This window comes from Falco cherrug, chromosome 10 (genome assembly GCF_023634085.1).
Source record: "Falco cherrug isolate bFalChe1 chromosome 10, bFalChe1.pri, whole genome shotgun sequence".
NCBI lineage: Eukaryota > Metazoa > Chordata > Aves > Falconiformes > Falconidae > Falco > Falco cherrug.
Genome location: NC_073706.1, coordinates 7,145,370 through 7,165,621, shown reverse-complemented (window position 1 = coordinate 7,165,621; position 20,252 = coordinate 7,145,370). Strand labels below are relative to the sequence as shown.

Genomic DNA, 20,252 nt, shown 5'->3' with positions numbered 1-20,252 from the left:
TAATGGGTTGTTTTTACATTTGTAGCAAGGTCGTAGGACTTTGCCTATACGAAGGAGTAGACACTTTACAGTGAGCTGTGTCTTTGAAACTTCCACACTATGAGCCTGATTCTTTACTTGCTGTTGGTTTTCTACTAGCACAAGTAGTGATACGTGACATTCATGCAGGACTGTGGGAATGACAGAATCGGAACAGTCCACATTGGAAGGGGTCTTTAGAGCCCCCGTGGTCCAATCTCTTGCTCAGAACAGGTCCACCAACGCTGGTTGCTCAGGGTCTTGTCCAGCTGAATACTGAACATCTCCAAGGACAGCAAATATGAAGCCAGTGAAGAAACAGAAGCAGCGCTTACAGCATTGAGATCTGTGGCACCTATTTATTGTGCTAGATTTAAATGGGCACATGTGCTCTGCAGCGTTTTCACTGAAGTGCGCTGTATTTCTTTCATTGCTAATAGGGGTCCCATTTATGAACACTGTTTAGTTTAAATGGTTTCTGTAATTGAGGCTAATCTACTCTGCAGAACAAAGTGACATCACAAACAGTCTCTGTGGGTCTGTCACTTGTTCCAAAATTCTACACATAAATGTAAGATAAGAAAGATTATTCTGTCTTATCTTAGACAGAGGCGGAGAATTAAGCATATATTAGGTAATAGTTACTCAAGGGGGAATAAAATGTATTTTGATGGGTTTTGATCTGAAAAACTACTGAGGATCTACAAAAATAAAGAAGTTACAGATAAGAAAATACCTTGTTTGCATTAGCCATGATACTTTCTCTGGGATTGTTTGGGGTTGTAATTGAAATTCCACAAGGGTTTGTACTGCAGAGTAGTACCGTAAGTATTAATCTTTTTCAGAAAAAACAGATTTCTTTTGATACTAGGTTTAACAAAGGACAGGTTCTTCCAATTGCTCTTACACTTCCATCTCACTCTAAAATAAAAACAGAGGAAAAATAATATGGAGAATTTTGTAATCTTTGTTTTGGGCTTCTACCATTAAAAATACTGTGTCACTTAGTTGGAGGGAGATCCATCAGCTGGAGACTGAGATCCATCGCCTTTTTGATTACTTTTATTAAGTGGTAGTCTAAAGTGAACTTTAAACAGAGGAGATTGATACTAGAGTTGTCCACATGTGCATGAGCCAACATTGGTGCGAAGCCAACTGTATTGACTCCCCTGCTTGCTGAGGTAGTTCTAGGATCTGCGGTGCCTGATTCTCCAGCAGTGTAGATTCCTTAAATTCCCCCTCCTGTCTCCAATACTTGTGCTCTGCAGTTTCAATATATGCTGGGGTTGGGTGCTGTAATATCCTCAAAATGGGTGGCATGCTGAGCTTAGTGGAGATTCAGTCCCACAGATTTTATTCCCCTACTCAGTGCTCATAGAGCATATTAATGATGTCAGCCAGATGAGGGCTGTGGTGGGAAGTCCACTTTCATCGTTTATAGGATCTAGGCAATATACTAAGCATTGAGTGGTTACTACAAATGGAAAAAAACATCCTCTTACAGTGCCAGCCCCAGAGGCCGTGCTTAATGGTCATTCTGAATGTAAATAATCTTTCTTTTGTATATGTGTAACAATTAGTATGGGGCATTGCAGTGTAAATAAAACCAGAATGATAGTATAGCAGAGGCCGGGTATAAGGACGGCTTTTTTTCAATCACCTTCTTTGCCTTTCTTTGTAGTGAATGTAACAGTAACCGGGACTCAGTGTTGTCGTACACCAGTGTACGGAGTAATAGCTCTTACCTGGGCAGTGATGAGATGGGATCAGGTGAGTATATGCATAGGTTACATGCATTATTTCTCATACCAGACCCTTAGCAGAGCTGGTGTAAGTCTTTGCTGGTTATAAGCACTTGCATGTTTAAGTTGCAAATGACTCAGAAGAACATAAAAATAGAGATTTATTTTTTTTCTAATGAACCACAGTAAATTTAAAATACAGAAGAGGTATTAGGCAGGGGTAAGCTGCTTTAGTTTTTGGACATTTGCATTATATGAAAAATCATGAGTATTTCGATCTTTCAGCTAGATAAAGCAGAAATCATTTTTCACCCACTTCAGTGTGAAGGTGTGCCTGTGGCCTCGTCACAGGTTTTGTTTGTGAGACAGTTAAAAGCTTTTCATCTTTCCTTTATTAGGGGATGAGCTTCCCAATGATATGAGGATTCCTTTAGACAAGCAAGACAAACTTCATGGCTGTCTGGAGCATCTTTTTAACCAGGTATGTAAAGCATTACTTACACAGAACTGCTTTATCTTTATCAATGTCGATACAAGAAATTGGAAGTATCAGATTGTTTAATGAAATTATATTTTGAGGGAAAGCAAGCTATGAAGATCTTGGGGTACAGTGTAAGCAAGTGTATTATAAGACAGTTTGAGGAATCGATTTTGTCAACATCCCAGTTGGCTCGTGTGATTTAAGCAAGGTTGACCTGCCTTATCTCAGGTATTAGACTAAGAGAAAAAAAGCTTTCATGAAATAAAAGGAAAAGGTGAACAAAATTCTAATACCTTGTATGATCTAAATGGATCACATTTACAGATCCCAGGAGAGTCCTTCAAGTTTAGCCTACAGATGTCTTTATAGATGTATAGCACCGGAGTTTTGTATTATGTTTTATCTCATCAGCATGTAGATCATCATTGTGCAAAATGCTGTATTCAGTGTGAGAGCCTCTTGAGGCTAGTTCATGGTTAGAAAGTCTTAATGCTATTTGTCAACAAGAAATCGTTCCAAAATACAGGTAGCTTAATAGCTTTGGCATTTTCTGACAAGAGTTCTGTTAAGACTTTCTTCTGCAAGTCTTAGTAACACTGATTGAAAACATTCCAATTGTAGGTTGATGCAATCAATGCACTTCTAAAAGGACCGGTAATAACTAAGGCCTTTGAAGAAACCAAGCACTTTCCAATGGACCACAGTTTGCAAGGTAAAGAAGAAGGCTGATTGTATTTAATAAATGTGATTTGCTAGGACTTAAGAGCTTAACATGAATGCGTATGTGCTGTAAGGCCACACGGAGTTACTTACCCATGCAGTCTACACCATCATACATTAATGGCAGGTGCTGTGTCTGATCATTGACGTTTTGCATTCTTAAAAAGGTCTTTTTCATATTAATTCCTTCTGAAACACACAGAACACTTTTCTGTTTTATGCCGCTGAATCCTCAGAGCTCTTTCACAAGTCTCTGAATCTGTCCTTTGATGTGAACACAGATGCGTATCTCAAAAGGTACAAGTCGGAGATAGGTCACATACAAGGTAAATGAGCGCTCTGATAAGCTGATGAGGGGCTGACCACTGTAGTAGATCTGAGGCACCAAAAGGTTCTGCCTGAGTTTGCTTAATGACTTATTCTGCTTTTCTTCAGATGGGTAATTGCCAGAGTAAACTCATCCTCACATGACAGTGATTTTGAAAACTGATTCCCATAGAGAGCAAACAAATGATACCGTGTTTTCTTTTTCCTCAGGGAGCATGATGAGACTTTGGTCTTAATGGTTTTGGGGCCCAGGATGTGGTTTCTTCTCTTACTGAAATACACAGGATTTTATTTTCTGAATATTTGCTGCATTTCCTTTCCCACTTGAAATCTGAAATGTTTCCTACTATTCCTGCTATACTTCAGGTGCTGTAGTCACGCTCCAACCTTTGACAAGCTCTATTTTTAAGTTACAGTGGCATACTCTACAAGAGAGCTTTTTCTGCCTTTTTTTTTCCTAATTCCAGAAATAACTCCTATGAAGTTCTGTTACATGAACTCATCTCTACCAGCACATTCACATTTATGTAGAATATGTTAGTCTTTCCATGCACCATTTGAGTGAAGAAATAACAGAGACTTCCTTTATTTTATTTTTCTTAAACAGAGTCTCACTTATTAAAACTAGATTGATTACACTGAGAGAGTCTTTTAGTTAACTGAAGTTAGCCGATGGTCCCACGTTCAGCACACTGAGGGGCAGACAAGCCCTGCTTACATCCAGCGGGAACACTGGACCGATGTGTCTGTTTAATAGCTGCCATAGACACCTTTTGGTGATGGATGTAAATTTGAATTCTGTCCCATTTCTGTTCACGAGCACGCAGTTGGCACAGTTTTTCTGGGTTTCTTTGCTTATGCATTTTATTCCCAACAGTGGGGTATTTGACTTAGCTACATAGCTACGTCATGGAGAATAAATCTTGTACTCTGTAATTAGTTTCCATCAGGTGAAAGAAAGCAGAATATTTCATAACTTCTCATCAGTACTATGGGAGTGACAGCTGCAGCTAGAGAGTCAGTCTGGTTTTGCCCAGCCAGAGACTCTACATCTACCCGATGCAGCTGCCTGCACGTTATTAAGGGCAGAGAAAACAGGAGGGAGTTCTGTGCTTTGTGAGTGGTGCAGAGCTCCCTTCACTGTGCGTGTCACCCACGTCCACAGTCCTAAAAATAATGCTAGGAGACTGCTGATCGTGAGATTATACGAATAGTCTTTTTTTCCTTCTGTATTAGATCTATTTAAGAATGTTTTTCGTTCATAGTTGATGCAATTGATACTGTATCTCTGCTTTCATCTGCAAGCCACTCTCCGCTATGCAGCATTTCCTTAATGGCTAACAAAGTTTGTTTTTTCTAGAATTTAAACAGAAGGAAGAAACCACAGTTAGGTGCCGGAATAATATTCAAGCCAGCATTCAAGAAGATCCATGGAACCTTCCACAGCGCATCAAGAACCTTGTTGAAATCATACAAAAACATGTGGAAGGTCTGTAAATAAGGAAAGGTTTGTTATTGGATTCAGGGAGAAAAGATCTTGATCTAGTCAAGTCAAGCAGTTCTTTTTATCATTTTATTTCAATTTATAATAAGGCTGTACTGGGCTCTAGAGAAGAACAGGTAAACCAGGTTATTGTTTGCAGAGTCCCAGTGTTGTATGCTATGTATGGTTTCCAAAGAAAACTCTCTCCCTTATTTTTTTTTCACCAGCCCATTCAGACAGAATGCTATTGGGCTCATCTATTGCTCTGTGCTTTTTTTTAACCCTTTTAGAAAATTGAGAGAGAGATGCTTGGTATATTCCAAAATGAAATGAATGCTAATCAGATACTACCACATTCTAAACCATTGCCATCCAGTTGAACTGGAACAGGAGCCGAGTCTGATGTTTACAGTCTGCTGCGAAGCACTAGGCAGAAGTCACCTCTTTTTAGGGATTCATCCACAAGTGCAGTTTCTTTCCAATAACACGTGGTAGTTAACAGAGCATTTAGCCTGTAAAATTCTTTGATTTACACCTTGTTTCTTTTTCAGTCATTAGCGCGTCTGTGCAAGTAGGGACTACTACAGTAAATAGAAATGGCCACACAGGGGCCAGGGGTTGTGGGGAATGAGGAGGCTGTTAACCAAATGCAATCAAAATCTACCTTGGTGTCATGTTGACTAGAGGATTCCTTTTCTCCACTCTTTTAGATGGGAAGAATCAGCTGCTTCTGGCCTTGTTAAAATGCACAGGTAAGGGGGTTTGATATGTATTGGGGACACAGAAGTCCCCAATACAAAGTCTGATGTGTGTGCGTGTGCATAGATCAGAATGTTGTGTTTTTCCTTAGCATTTAGGGGTTTTTTCCCTGGCATTTTATGCTAACGTTTCTCATGCTCTGCATCTACAGCAACCTTTCGTGCATCTGACACCTGTTCTTCAGTTACATGATTTCACTGGTTGGCTGCTTGTGTTACCTGGCTGGTCACTGATGTTTCACAAGCTCTGTTTTTCTTTTTACTGTCTTCGTTTTTTCTTTGTACAAAGCTCCTTCCCAGATGGCCTTTACTGTTTCCTGCCGTGGTAAGAACATGCAGCAAAAATGAGACCTATTGCGCAACTTTCTGTGAGACCACAAACTGTCATCTTTACCACAGAGCAGGCGTGTTAGGAATTAGGATTGTATATACTGAAGTTATAGATGGAAGCAGACTAAGAACCTAAATGTGCAGGCAGCACCTAGTACATCATCAACCTGTTACCATGTGCAAAACATCGTGTGCACAGGTGAAGGGACAGGCCTTTCCCAGGAGGGAACGTGCAGTCTTCTTGTCATTGGGACACCGACTCGGTGTACTGCTTTTCAAAATGGGTTGATAAATAACTGGAATAGGACATTGTTATTTCACTGTGCCAGACTTGATTCTCAAGTCTTCATGGAATGAAGATGAGGGGTTTGTATGGCTGCAAGTCATCTCTCAGCACCCGCCAGGGCTGGTCCGTAAGTCTGTCCCAGCCAGCCTGTGGCATCAGTCTAGTGTCCGTAAAGGTGGTTTTTACTGATACAGTGGTTCCCAAAGGTCTTTACTTTTGCCCCATCTCCTGCTCCTCCTTGAACATTCCCTGGAGAGACTGGAGGAGCAGATGGCACTGAACTGGCTATGGCACCAGGGATTCCCTTGCCCGAAGGGCAGTCCTAAGCCCTCTTTGCCTTACTTCCCGTAGTACAGAAGTGTACTGCTAGAAGGATCGGTGGCCCTTACGTTGAGAACATGGCCCAGGGCCTGACGTGTATTAGTTGGTCTATTGTGTTCAGTGCTTTGTAAAAATGATCCAGATCTTCAGAGCCTCTGGGTGATGTCTTCAGCTTCTTTCCCTGGGGAACACTGTCTTGACAATGAGAGGCTGCTGTGCTGCTGGGAGAGCCCAGGGTATCTGGGAAGTAGCTCTTCACTTATTCATGTGTCTCTTTGGCCTGCAATCCCCTTAAGTGTGACGAGGTTGATTTGACCAGCATGTGGCTGCCTGGCAGGCAGACTGGAAGCAAAGTTAACACAGGGGAAATTCTCCCAGGAAACGTAAACCAATCGGTACCGTATGGGCAGGCCCAGTTAATGCATTAAGCATATGGGAAGCCCACAAAATACAGATGGATGGGGGAAGATGAATCTCTAATAGCCCAGGAGAGAAGTACTGGCAGAGACCTTCTTTCAAGAATTCTCTTGCTTCTATAAACATAAAAAGAAGGGAATCGGTCCAGATATGCACTTAGGAGTTACAGCTCTTCCCAGTCACAAGAATGAGCGTGCACGTGGCAGAGGTAGTAATAAACAGTCAAGTGGACTAGAAAATTTTCAAACATGCGTGTACTCCAGCTGTATTGTCTTTATCTAAACACCCAGGTCACACAGCACGAAGAGGTTATCTGTTAAGTCTGTGCAAAGCTACAGCAGAAGCCAAATGTCATGCACACACACATGTAAACTGCTGCTTTGACAGTGAGATTAGACAAGTATGCTCATGTTTCTTTGTTTCTCTCCCCTTCTCTGGCAGATACCGAGCTACAGCTGAGACGTGATTCCATCTTCTGTCAGTCTCTTGTGGCTGCTATTTGCACCTTTTCAGAGCAGTTACTGGCTGCTCTCAACTATCGATACAACAACAACGGGGAATATGAAGAGAGCAGCAGAGACGCCAGCAGAAAGTGGCTGGAACAGATAGCAGCCACTGGTGTTTTACTAAACTACCAGTCTCTTCTGTCCCCCACTGTGGTAAGATGAAGAGCTGTGGCACCCTTGGGTCTGCTCACACTGCCCTGTGTGCTTCTCTGCCACTCACAGCACAGCCAGAGCCCTTCAATTCTAGCAGCATGTTTAGACTCTTCACTACAGCAACCTCTGGAGATTCCTGCTGCTGACAACCATGCGCCAATAGCCTATATCCCATCATTTTCATCTCCTTACAAATACCGGACCTACTGTCACACCAGAACACTGTAGGAATCTGTCTGCCTTTGTATTTGCTGCTGCATTTAAGGAGGTTTCACTACTCGGTTGTTGGTGATGCATGTGTGGCCTGCCATCTTCTGGTGAAAGCACACATTTCAACAAATGCGTAAAAAAGTTCCGAGTTTGGGCGACATGAAAATCTAGGCTTTTGTTTACACCCTGGATACTTGTAGAATAGGTTGCAGTCTGTCTTTGTCACTTCCATGGTGCTGGTATTTGAGGCACCATGTATATGGAGGAGAGGAGCAGGTAATGAATAGATAAGCCACAGCTACAGTAGATAAGATACTATGAAAATGTTAAGAAAAAAGGAGCATAAAAAAGACAAGCAACTTTTTTTTGACTTTGTAAACATTGCAGATTGCATGTGTGTGTTGTTTATTTTTTTTATACAATCCTAACTATATGTGTATGTAACTACTATTTCTTTACATTGCATGGAATGCATGGACATGTATTTCGCAGCAACTGGCAGGCTATTACATTTGTAGGTATAAAGTTTGGAGAAAGAGATCCCTTCAAATTTACTCAGTCCTTAAATCTCTGTACTCTTTTGTGAGTCACATCAAATGACATCTAAGCAAAGGGTAGCTCAACTTGTGTCAGAAAGTGAAAGAGCCCTTAGTAATTACTGGGCTGGCATGGAGTTAGTGGGAAGCTCTATGTCTCCTGAACCAAAGCCTGCCCGTAACAACTACACCTTCCTGCCCCCGGCCTCCTTCTGGCAGGTTACAACCTATTTATGTCTGTTTCTTTGCCCTGCAGAAGGAGGAGCGTACCATGCTGGAAGACATCCAGGTCACACTGACTGAAGTGGACAAAGTCGCCTTCTATTTCAAGCAGCTGGATGAAAGTCTTGTAGCAAGTGAGAGTATTCTCTGTTTCTTTGAAGCCCTTTTTTCTTGTTTTGTTTTATGGGTTAATATCCTCCGTGATTCTAAATCTAACAGACCGTGTCAGACCTGGAGAGCACTGAGCAGCTTCTCCGAAGCGCTGTTGCATTCCCTCAGCTTCCACTGCAAACACACAGCATAAAAAGCAGGACTGAGATCGTGGGATGCTGGTGGCATGTTCTGTGATTTGTAACTGTGGTCGGTGCCAGCCTACCTTACCTGTGTGATTCTGCACACGGGGGATATGGCAGATGATGAGCGGCTCGTGACAGGTGTTTGTAATTCACCACATTACCTAAGGACTGTCCCTCCCCAGCTCTTCTGTGTCCTGTGTCCCACCCTGCCACATCTCTCTCCGTGTTTACTAACTATGACATGCCATGAAACAAGATGTGATTTTAATTATTAACCATGTTTATTGTATAGCATCAAACATCATGCTAGGTCATGCTCTGTATCTTTTAAAGTATAATATGTCAGAGCCTGCATGCTCTCAGTAAAGGGTCTCCCTTATTCATCTATGGCGGCGATGTGAAATGTCATTAGATGGTCTAACAAACTCGGATAGCAGTGGTTTCACATTTCTCCTGCTGTGGTAAAGCAGCAAGTGTTTTATCTTTATTTCTCCAGATACCCATGTCTTCTACCACATCGAAGGAAGCCGTCAGGCCTTGAAGGTTATCTTTTATCTTGACAGCTACTACTTCTCCAAACTGCCTTCTCGGTTTCAGAATGGGGGAAGCTTGAAACTGCACACGGTGCTCTTTACAAAAGGTGTCTATAAAAAGCTTTCTTGAGAAGAATGAGCTAACTGACTGTGTTGAAAAGATGCAAAACAAAGAATGACCATGAAGCTCAGAACATAACTGAGAACTACAGGCATATTTAAGAAGCAGATGTTTCTGTTCTAGGAGGGCCTGGGGAGTGCTACATCTTAGAATAAGAAACAGTCATGAGAACAAGATATGCCTGTTTGGGGCTTTTTTACATCTTCCTGTAAAGGCCGTAGAACCATTATATTACACTACATGTAAGATAGGAGATGTTCCCAGGCTAGAGAGAATTGTTTTTAAAAGCGTACACCGTGATCGAATCGTCTGGGCTGGAAATTGACTTGATAAGCAAATATTCACACCAAAATGCAATGCAGGAAATTCCCTTCAAGGGGCTATTAATGGGGAGTAATTGCTGTTAGACAGAGCTGCTTTCTGTGGAGCTCACCTTTATGATACTAGCACTCTATTTCTGTACTGGGAAATGCATTCAATTTAGACAGTAACAGTATCAGCCTTGACATAACCCAACAGTCATGTGTTGAGCAGTGAGATGGTATAGCGATAAATAGGTAAATGAATAAAAAGAAAACTAGTAACATAGGTTTAGTAAAATGTTTTCTTCTTCAGCTCTGGAGAGTATGGAGGGGCAATCACAACCAGCCGGCTCATCTCTAGAAGAACTTCCACAGCAAATTAATGGTGTTTCACTTGAAAAAGTGCAGCAATACTACCGTAAACTCAGGTATTTCATGCTTCTCCCTTGCCTTAAAAGACATTGCAAAGAGTGCTCCTTGCTATGGACCTTAAAATTAGAAAAAGAGATTCCTTTCCTGATGGTTTCTTGCACAGATGGATTTTTGGAGAACCTCATTGTGTGGGAAACTTGTTAATTTTCTTCCCATAGTTAAACTCATTCTGAAGTAGTGCACTGTACGGAAGGAAACTCCCAAGTACTTTGACTTCAGGATTTTGTGCAGAGCAAAAATTACTTAAAAACCAGGACTTGGAACATTTAAATACAGACTCTGTAAATAACGGCAAGCAAAATGGTTCCATAAGAAAGCAGATCTTGAAGTACAAGATTTTTAGCATAGCCTTCTCAGATGTTTTATACAAACTAGTGTATATCTGTGTGCTTGAAAGGAGATTCACTAACAAATGTTGTCCTTGCTGGCCTTTTTGCAGGACATTTTACCTGGAGAGATCAAACTTGCCCACTGATTCCAATACTACTGCAGTGAAGATTGATCAGGTATTGTTATGGTGTTTATTTCTACAATAAACTGTCTCACAGAAATATTATTTCTACATCTCTATTGTCCCAGTTGTGGGATATCCCGATGGCAGACGTGTACAAACCCAAACATCATTTAAAAAAATGTTCCCTGCCCTAAAGAAGTGATCTGAATTTCTCTGAAGCTTGGCTATTGTTCTTTTGTTTGGAAAAAAATGTGCAGAACCTTTAATCTAGGCAATATTAAGACTGACTGCCCCTGCTAAATATGGTACCTGATATTGGACAGAATGAATCAATTTTCCTTTCCCACAGACACATGAAAACGAACAAATGTTCAGTTTGCAAGTTACATTTTGTTCAGTGTTATAGAAAAAAACAATAGGAAAAACTTCCCGGCATCTCACGTAAAGGCAGTCTGTCTAACTAGGGCAGGTGATACACGTGAATATATGCATGTAAGGCATTAAATACTACTGCAGGGAAGACAAAATCAGAGAGTATCCTTGCAATTGTAATATACATTGTAAGTAATCTATGTGATTTGTGATAATTGCAAAACTTTGTCCCAAGTCTAAATAATTGTATTTTTCTACTTCCAAAGTTCATATATATTCTAAATAGTTGTTTCTGTGTGGCAATTACTCTTGCGTAGATTCTTGTGCTTAGGTATAGGATAAAGAATTGCAAACATTTTTATAACTGAAGGTCTAAGTATGCCACTGATGGATTTTTTTCATTGCTTTGTTTAGCTTATTCGCCCCATTAATGCAATGGATGAGCTTTGCAGGCTGATGAAGTCGTTCATTAATACAAAACCAACCCAGTCAGGGTGTTCTAGCAGTAACACATCAGGAGCTGGGCTGCTGCCTATATCCTCTGAGCTCTGTTACCGACTTGGAGCCTGTCAGATCACTATGTGCGGCACTGGGATGCAGAGGTAGGTTTAAGAAGCCTACGTGTTACCGGTGCGATGAGAACGTTTGTCCTTTCTAGAGATCTGAGCAATATATTTGAGTCTGTTCAAAGCAATAGAAGGTAGATTGTAACGGAATGTAATAAGGACCCCAATCTACTGCCATCTTTATTTAAGGGTAGGTTGTGACTTTTAATACTTTTGTTAATAATTATTGAGACACAATTTTTTATATTTCAGTGCATCAACCAATGCAACCGAGTGATCTCATTGCATGTAACTTTCAGTCAACATTGTCTTCAATCACAGGCTGGAAAAATAGGAAGTTGCTCAAAAATAGCTTTAGAATCTTGGTGTATGCAAGCATTGATTCTAAACACACCACTGTTTTTCCAGCACCTTAAAACCATTGAGTAGAGAAAAGATTAATTTGTGAATGACTTTATAGGAATCAATGCAGAAGAGCAGTGACACATAGTCTTGTAATAATGATGCCAGAGACTCAAACAATTGCAGTTTCTAGGTAACAAGACTGGACATGCAGGACTGAGGTAATTTTATAGTTTTGTAAGTAAAACAACTAAAAAAGTAAATATAAGAATGCTAGCTAACAGAAATCATACATAACAGTTAAGTGCCCTGTACATACCTATTAATACATTTGTAAGTACGATCGGTGATTTCATGTCTCTTGTTCCCATGTTCAGAAGTACACTGAGTGTGTCCCTGGAGCAAGCAGCCATCCTGGCTCGAAGTCATGGACTTTTGCCCAAGTGTATCATGCAAGCTACAGACATCATGCGAAAGCAAGTAAGTATTTGAGTGTGTCTGCTGCCTGCCACCATATTCATTCCAGTAACATCATTGTACAAACACCACTTTGTTTCAGTGTGGCACTGTATTTTGTGCACTACACACCCACACAGCCAAACGTCTATTAGTATCTGAATAGCTACGCATATATTTGACAGGAACAAATTTAACTTTTGCGTGTATAGCCATAACAACAATTTAAATATATGCCTCAGTGTACATTATTTAAAGTGTGTGTCTTGATCGTTAGAAAGTAGAGACTGTGCAGTATATTTAAGACATTTTCTGTACATAAAAAAACCCCAAGTCTCAGTCATAGTGTTAAATAGTAGAAATTCCCTAGTGCTAGACAGCAGTGCTTGTAAAGTGCTTTGGGACTAATTCCATCTTTTAAGTAAACACAGATGACTAATGTATCCACCCAATGGATTCCAACTGTTCTAAAAGTAGTTAATGGATTCTCAAATAGAAACCATACTCCCATTATAATATTTTCCCCTAAGGATCAGATGCTGTATTGATACTGTCAGTACCATAAATTGTCTGTTTCCTTAGGGACCAAGGGTTGAAATCTCTGCCAAGAATCTGAAAGTGATGGACCAAATGCCACAGTGTGCACCTCGGTAGGTTATTACGTATTATGCGTTTTATCTGAGTGCTGGTTTTATGTTTCTGTAACAGTTGTGGAGTTCCTGTTATAACCAAGGATCGCCTTAGCAGCAATAGTGGAAAAAATTTTTAAAAATCCTGTTCTTTCTCACTGTACTAAACTAAGCGCACTGTAAATTAATCAGCTTTGCTGCTTACAATTTGCAGATCATTAACTTCAAAGGTTTCTGCATTTTCTGAATAAAATGTAACTGATCAGAGAGAAGGGTATTTTTGGACTGTTGCTGTGAGTTGGCAAAGCTAGTGATTGGCAGCCATCTGTGGCATGCTCAGAAAGAAAAACTGAATGGCAAATCGGACTGCAGATACGCAAAGACAATTCATAGGCTAATGCTATTGTGTGCTTAGAAGAGCTTTACTGTTTAGTTTTGGCAGAGCAGGTTTAAGAGTGAGCGCTTCAAGTCAGAGTAACCATACAGTAATGCAGCTCTAAGGAAGATTGGTTGCCCAGGGTGAGTGATACATGTTCTTGTCTGGAAGACAAGTTTGAAAAGCACTGTACATTTGTGAATCCTACTGCACCTAACAGGAGCTAAAGATGTTCATCATCTCTCTCTCTACAGGATAAGAGTAGCTTTATTTTTAAGAAAAGTATCTCTTTCTGGTTAATACTCCTCCAATTTCACATACCAGAGTGAAGAGAATATTCTTTTGTAAACTGTAACATAGCATTTTACCACAAAGGTAGTAACAAATTGTCACGATTTAGATGACAATATATATAGGATCAGTCTGTACAAATATCAGAAAAACTTCTGATTTACCTTCATCAATGGTGTTGTTTATATGAAGGCAAACCAGCTCTGGCATGCAGGAATCGGCACCAGAAAAGATCCAGTAAAGTCTGTGTCCTCCCTTCAGCCAGAGTGAGTGTATTTGCTAATGCTGGAGTCCTCCAAGGAACACAGTAGCTCAGTGTCAGGAAGACTTCTTTCAAACATTGCTCTCTCGTTCACCCATTAAGACTTCTGAGTTAGTCTAAACAAGCCTGGCCTCTTTTTAGTATTTTTCCTATCCGCTCCTCAAAGCATTTATAGGTAATTATTTTAAACTTTGCGGACTGTAATGATGCTCCATTATAACAGTCTGGCCTTCGTTTATTTTCTAAGACCTTAAAAAGAACAATGTTTTGCATTTAGAACCTTGTCCTTCTGTTGGATTGTAATTACTATTTCAAAAAGGAATAAAATAATAGTCAGTGTTGGCTCCTGTACCATGTCCCCGGTGTCATATAGCAGTGTTCTAGCAGCATGGCTATTTTGCCTTATTAATGTCTGTACATTACTTTGGTTCCGTTTTTACAACTGTAACAGCATGCTGTGTTCAAAAAGAAACAGCTTTACAAACAAATCAGAAGATGAGGTACTCCTTTTGTATGCACTCTACATCACAATGCCAGATTCCAGGACTATTTACTTGGATTATTTCATGGCAATAAAGCTCAGATACATGTGTTCCTACTGGGTTCCATCATCATAATGTGAAATAAAACTGAGCGAAGTTAAAAGGTGATCTGGTGAATTAATGTTAATTCTCAGGATTATATTTCAGAGCATTGACGTTTGTCAAACTCTGTAGTAGCGGCCTTGAAAGGGAAGTTATAAAAGACTTGAGTCTATTCAAATGAAAAATAGAAAAAGCAAGAAAAAGCTACCAGAGTCATATATGAATGAGAGTCAAGATATACTTAGAGTTTTAACCAGTGATCTCAATTTGCTAATCTTGTGGCTCAAAATGGTTCTCTGAAAATATGATTACCAATTTTAAAGTTTGTTCAGCCATGTCAATAAGCCAGTACATTCCTTTCTCCGTTTGGTAGCCCAAGCCGCGTGAGGGGTGAACTGTCTTGTTCAGGAAAAATACTGAACAGGGCTTAAAGCTGAAGAAATAGAAAAGGGGACTGTTGAAGACCCAAACTGGGCAAAAGTTAAAAGGGAGTGATGGAAAGTCTCGTAGAGTATTTAAACAATGATTGTAAATACTTTAGTTAATAAATCACCAGTGGCACTTCTAAATTTGCAGAAATGGTGGTACTTTTGATATCAGATTAAAGCTTGCAGAATGATAAAAGAAGTTGACTGCCATATTCTATGTCAGGAACTTGGTTATCATGCTTATGCTATTTAATACCATACTCTTATTCTGCCTTAAAGACTCTATAGGTTGTGCCAGCCACCTACAGATGGGGATTTATAGAAGTGAGAGGCACCTACATTGCAGCATCACTGAAGCATTCAGCTGAGCCGCCCTGGCTGAGGACCCACGCTAACTGACACTGATGGTGCTGAACCAAGAGGCGCTGCTCTGGTTGAGTAGCGGATGAACCTGCTGGACCAAGGCACCAAGAACCTGCCTTTGAACTCCTGCGGCACGTGCAGGGATTCTTGTGTTTCTTTGACTTCTTGAAGAAATTCTTGAAACAAACACCACAGAGCTAAGGTGGATGTGGATGTTACTGCCGTTTGCCTGGAAAAGTGACAGTTATATTGCAAGAAAGTGCAGTTTCACTGGTGACTTGTTTGTGCTGCCACCTAAAAGTTGTGGACTTCAGGATACAGATTGCTTAAGAAAATCCAGAATGACGCATCTCTCTCTCCCTGTACTGCATCTGGCACCCATTTAATTGCCAGCATAATTTTGGTCAGCATCCTTGAGCAGTAGCTTCATAAACACCGCTTTTCCATTAACTGACCTGCACTTTTGAACAACGAATAGCACAATCTATGGTTCAGTCAAATATGAACATAAAGAATTTCTTCTGGAGTAATTTTCCCATTCAGCCCAGTGAGAACCAATCTCTCTATGCTGCAGAGTATACATTCCATAATACTTCTTAACATTACTTCATTTTACTTACTGTAGCTTTCAGGTTTTTGATTAACTCTTTTTACTAATGCCCTATTATGTACTCTGGAAATACAGTACTATTTAAGAGGAGAGATTGGGAGTGGAGGAGTTTAAAGGAAACTTTACAAAGGAAAAATACAGTCTTATAATCTGATTATTTGAACAGATGTAGTTTTGAAAACAGGTCAGAAGAACTATACTTATTTATGTGGAGTGGAATATGTGTTTTCGATCATGTTATTATATATACAAGATTTAAATAAAAATTATATTGTTTAAAATGGGACCAATATGCTGGCAATTTACACAGCTACTCCCAGTTTACTGAAAAAAAATCTACATTATTTAAAATCTTTCGATATTTAAGTAGTCTTTAATACAGTTATTAAGATGTATTAGGGATGCTTTTAAGTTAAAAGAAAAAAAGGAATCATGTATATAATGTACTTTATTTTCTCTTGTTTCAAAAATTGTTCTCCATTCTGTCAGTATTATCCTAAGCACGGTAATTTTTTCCAAATTACTGGCTGAAACTAATTGAAACATGTCAGCAGTCTCAGGACAGAAATAATGTTCTTTTGGAGTGAGTGCCTTAATATGACCATCCCTCCCTAACGAGTTTCAGTTGTAGCAAGTCTCAGTACGAGGGTGTATAGGAAAGTTACCATTCCTCTGCTTCTCCACAGCCTCGTTTAAAACAGTTCACAGTTAGGAAATCCAGAAGCGCTTTGCAGTGATGTATATTCTAGAAAATAAAAGTTTGGGGGTTTTATTTGTGATGTTGTTTGTTTTTTAGCTGGCTTAATTTTATTTTATTACTGCCCAAACCAACTCAAAAACTAAAATTAGACTTTTTCTATTTGGATATGAAGGTCTCTTGATTTTTATTTTTATTTTTTTTTTAATCTGCACTTCAATACAAAACGGCTTGTTGCAAGTTTGGGGATGCAGATTGTTCTGAACCTTATTTCTTAATGGTTTAATTATTATTTGTTTTCCTTCACTCACAGACTGATATAGTTTTGGGGAAGGAACATGTTTTGTTTAATCTCTTACTTGTACCTGTTTCCTCGGACCTACAGTAACCTGTTGCAGGGAACTAGGACAACCTGTCAGTCGCCAGCTGTTGGATACGGGGACTTGTTACCGAGTATCCATTTTGTACTGCAGCCAGACCAGTAGATCATTATTTCAATGCACTTTTTGTTAATTGTAGAAGAGTTATTCTTGCTGTTTGAAGAAGAAATGGTTGTTTCTTTACTGAATCCTCAACTTAAAATGTACTTAGTGTTATAAGAACTGTAGGAACACCCAAAAATAAAAAGAACACATAGGTCAAGATCCTCGCTTTGTCTACATCGGCTCTGTTCAGTGGAACTGCAGCGATTTACACGGCCTGATGAGGATCCTGGCCCACACTTACGCAGTCACTGTAAACATTAAAGATGCATAGAAGAGTATCTAAGGGCATTTACACTGTGCACTGTTTTACATTGAAATGTATGTTATTCTCATTGAAAACGTGATAGAAGTTTTTATTATTAAAAGTTGGTTTATATTATAAGGAAAGAAGGTATGATCTTATTATTCTGTTACAGCCTTTAGTTCCTTAGCTCAAAGTTCTGTTGAACAGTTTGAGTTCTGAGATTTGTATGGACTGATGAGGAGTCGGAAGTTTAAACTGTAAGGGAAGAGTTGGTTTTGATACCAGCTCAAACTGGCAGTGCAGAGCTAAACCCTTCCTGTTTGTGCAGTGTCGGCTGCAGGTGTGTTTCACTGCAGGCTTCCTATAAAAGCAGAAAAGAAAAACTGTTCTGATGCTGTAAAATTGCAGGGTTTGAACGCAGTGCTGGAAAAAACAGGTTCAAGCGGAAAATAAGAGGGCAACGCACAAGCCAACCTGCAAGTAAGGAGAGTGGCTTAGGGCTGTAGAATTTCCATGGCTGAAAGCCAAGTAAGAACCCACAACCAAGCAAGTGCAGATTTCATAGATTTGGAGCACCTGATAGTGGAAGTATGGAAAATGTGGAAAACGGTCGAGATGGAGAAAATGGAAACTAGCAGTGTGACGATGAGGTGTGTAAGCAGCTGGCTAAAGGAAAGAAGGCAACGCTGAAAAGAAGGTGGGTGGGGGTCGGGTGGCAGCTGCGAGTGGAATATCTTATGCATCAGTCTTGCAACTGAATTTACTTAGCGTTTTCATTAAACACTGAAGCACAGGTACTATGAGGCCAGGGGTGATGTTAAAGCGGGAGGCAGTGATCTAGATCAGGGTGCACATAAAAAAAACATCCTGGAAGACATTGAACACTGAAGGGGATGAAATGAATGAGATGAAATTTTACATTACAAATACTAGCTCATGCACTTGAAGAATAAACAAAGTATTTTGCTATATTTCTTGTTAATTGATAATAAAAGGACCTTGGTTATGGTTTGCTACAAGATGACTCAGATGCAATTTGATAGAATCGTGAAAGCTCAGCCTGTACTAGGAGACAAATTTCCAGCTGGGATGGGGAAATAGTCAAGCCACTGTGCAGAGGCCAAATAATTAAGTGAAATTGCAGTAGCTAGATGTTGAAGAAAAACACTATAAATGGTATCAATAAAGTGGATACAATTCTGCAAGAAAAGACCAGGAGAGCTTGATTTAGCTTAAGAAACAAGTATAACTGATGCCCTTTCATAAAGATAATAATGTAATAATGAGGGAGGTAAAGCCAGTTCAATCTAAACATAAATACAGCCACAAGTTGAAAGCACAAGCCATCCATTGTTCTGGACCCCAGAAACACTTTTTTTTTTTTTTTTTTTTCCCAATCAGGCTCTGACAAAAAAAAGAAGTAACTTTTACAAAGGGGCTTGGAAAAATGAAGCAGTCAGTAGTGCCTGGAGCCATGGAAGAGCCTCTCTGAGCAGGAGAAGGTGGCCCCTCCTTTGTCTGGTTTTGTCCGTGGCATTTGCAGAGGTGTAAACTGCTTTTCAAATCCAGGCCACACCTATCTGTTAGCATTAGACGTTTTCATATTCCAGTATTCAGTTGCAGACTGAAATACTGGGATTTTTAGATGAGAAAGCACAGATTTATACAAATACACATCTCGCTTCTATTGGGAATAAAAACCATTAAAAAGAAAAATCCACCTGGGCTCTGGCAAATCCTTTTTCTCTGTCATATTTTCTTCTCAGTAAATAGTGATAATTTGGGAATATTTTGAGCACTAATTATTTCATGGTTCTAAACTGATTTGAAGGTATAGAACACTAAGGCCTAACCAGAATTTCAATGAAAAAATAATTTTAAACACTCCTACTTCCAAACAGCATATATAGTATTAAATCTGTCATAACGCTTGGCATTATAAACGTCTGACACAGCTTCTAAGCACCTAATCATTGCTTATTGGTAAAAGGGCAAAAAACCCACCACCCCCAACCCAACAAACAGCTCATGAAACCAGAGTATTCCCAGCAGCACACAGCTCATAGACTTACTGATATCATTGATTAATCAAATTGCCCAGTACAATTTGTATCTGAAACTAGTATTTGTGTAGCACTAGTGTTCAAATTGGCCATTCAGAGAAGTCTGCAATAGCTGTTTATCTTAACAGGGGAGAAAAGCCCTCAAACAGCAAAAGGTGTTTTTCCCACCTTTTAGAATCAGAGTCCTGGCTTTGGTTAGCACCAAGGAATGGTTGTCGTGCCACTGGCTTCTGATCCTCCTTATGCAACAGTCCTTCCTGGTTTCTGTTAAATAACATCGTGCAATAGCAGTTTTACTGTCACAGACTGAAAACATTCTGGTGTTCTTAAGATATGAATTTCCAAGTGCTCAGTCTCACCATGCCCAACTTGCTTTGCTATACTGAGCAATTCACTTCTGCTGCACTTTGGGATGGGAACTGGGGAACTATTAACACCAGTATTGTAAAGATTCAAAGGAGAAAAATGGTAAACTGCTTTGAAAACTGACAGTCCTTTACATATATAATACAGTTCTAATACATAAAAACCAAGAAACTAGATGGAAAAAAAGGATAAACATCACAAAGACATATAAAAATATCTGCTTTTAATTCCTATAAATCCATTAATTAATAGCACTTGGTACAAGGAAAGACTGAGTGTATTTCTTACGTACTTGCTCTGCTCCATTTCAGGGCCTGGAAGTACTAGGCATTAATACCATCAAAGGAACCTAATTTAACATACCTGCTTTTCATTAGTGAAAAATAATAAACTCATATTTATATGTGAAGTTTCTTCAGACTCCCTTATCTTCAGCGGATCCTACTCCTTGATTCGAAGAATGTCAGAAT

The 20,252-nt window shown here is 39.7% G+C and overlaps 1 protein-coding gene and 1 long non-coding RNA gene across 5 annotated transcripts in view; one reads left to right on the top strand and one right to left on the bottom strand.

The window, feature by feature from the left end:
• The window catches only part of PREX1 (phosphatidylinositol-3,4,5-trisphosphate dependent Rac exchange factor 1), a 165,191-nt gene extending 148,978 nt beyond the window's left edge, over positions 1-16,213 (top strand). For both annotated transcript variants that reach the window (XM_055721668.1, XM_055721667.1), the window contains exons 27-40: positions 1,700-1,788; positions 2,159-2,241; positions 2,863-2,953; positions 4,649-4,777; positions 5,482-5,523; positions 7,325-7,542; positions 8,545-8,644; positions 9,303-9,446; positions 10,076-10,190; positions 10,634-10,700; positions 11,435-11,622; positions 12,306-12,408; positions 12,967-13,034; positions 15,234-16,213. In XM_055721668.1, the coding sequence (XP_055577643.1) occupies positions 1,700-1,788; positions 2,159-2,241; positions 2,863-2,953; positions 4,649-4,777; positions 5,482-5,523; positions 7,325-7,542; positions 8,545-8,644; positions 9,303-9,446; positions 10,076-10,190; positions 10,634-10,700; positions 11,435-11,622; positions 12,306-12,408; positions 12,967-13,034; positions 15,234-15,276 (1,480 nt within the window). In that variant the 3' untranslated portion in view covers positions 15,277-16,213. The remainder of the gene's footprint in view (positions 1-1,699; positions 1,789-2,158; positions 2,242-2,862; positions 2,954-4,648; positions 4,778-5,481; positions 5,524-7,324; positions 7,543-8,544; positions 8,645-9,302; positions 9,447-10,075; positions 10,191-10,633; positions 10,701-11,434; positions 11,623-12,305; positions 12,409-12,966; positions 13,035-15,233) is intronic.
• A 595-nt stretch (positions 16,214-16,808) lies between these two features.
• The window catches only part of LOC129736907 (uncharacterized), a 179,176-nt gene continuing 175,732 nt past the window's right edge, over positions 16,809-20,252 (bottom strand). For all 3 annotated transcript variants that reach the window (XR_008734085.1, XR_008734086.1, XR_008734087.1), the window contains one exon: positions 16,809-19,680. This is a non-coding gene — a long non-coding RNA (uncharacterized LOC129736907). The remainder of the gene's footprint in view (positions 19,681-20,252) is intronic.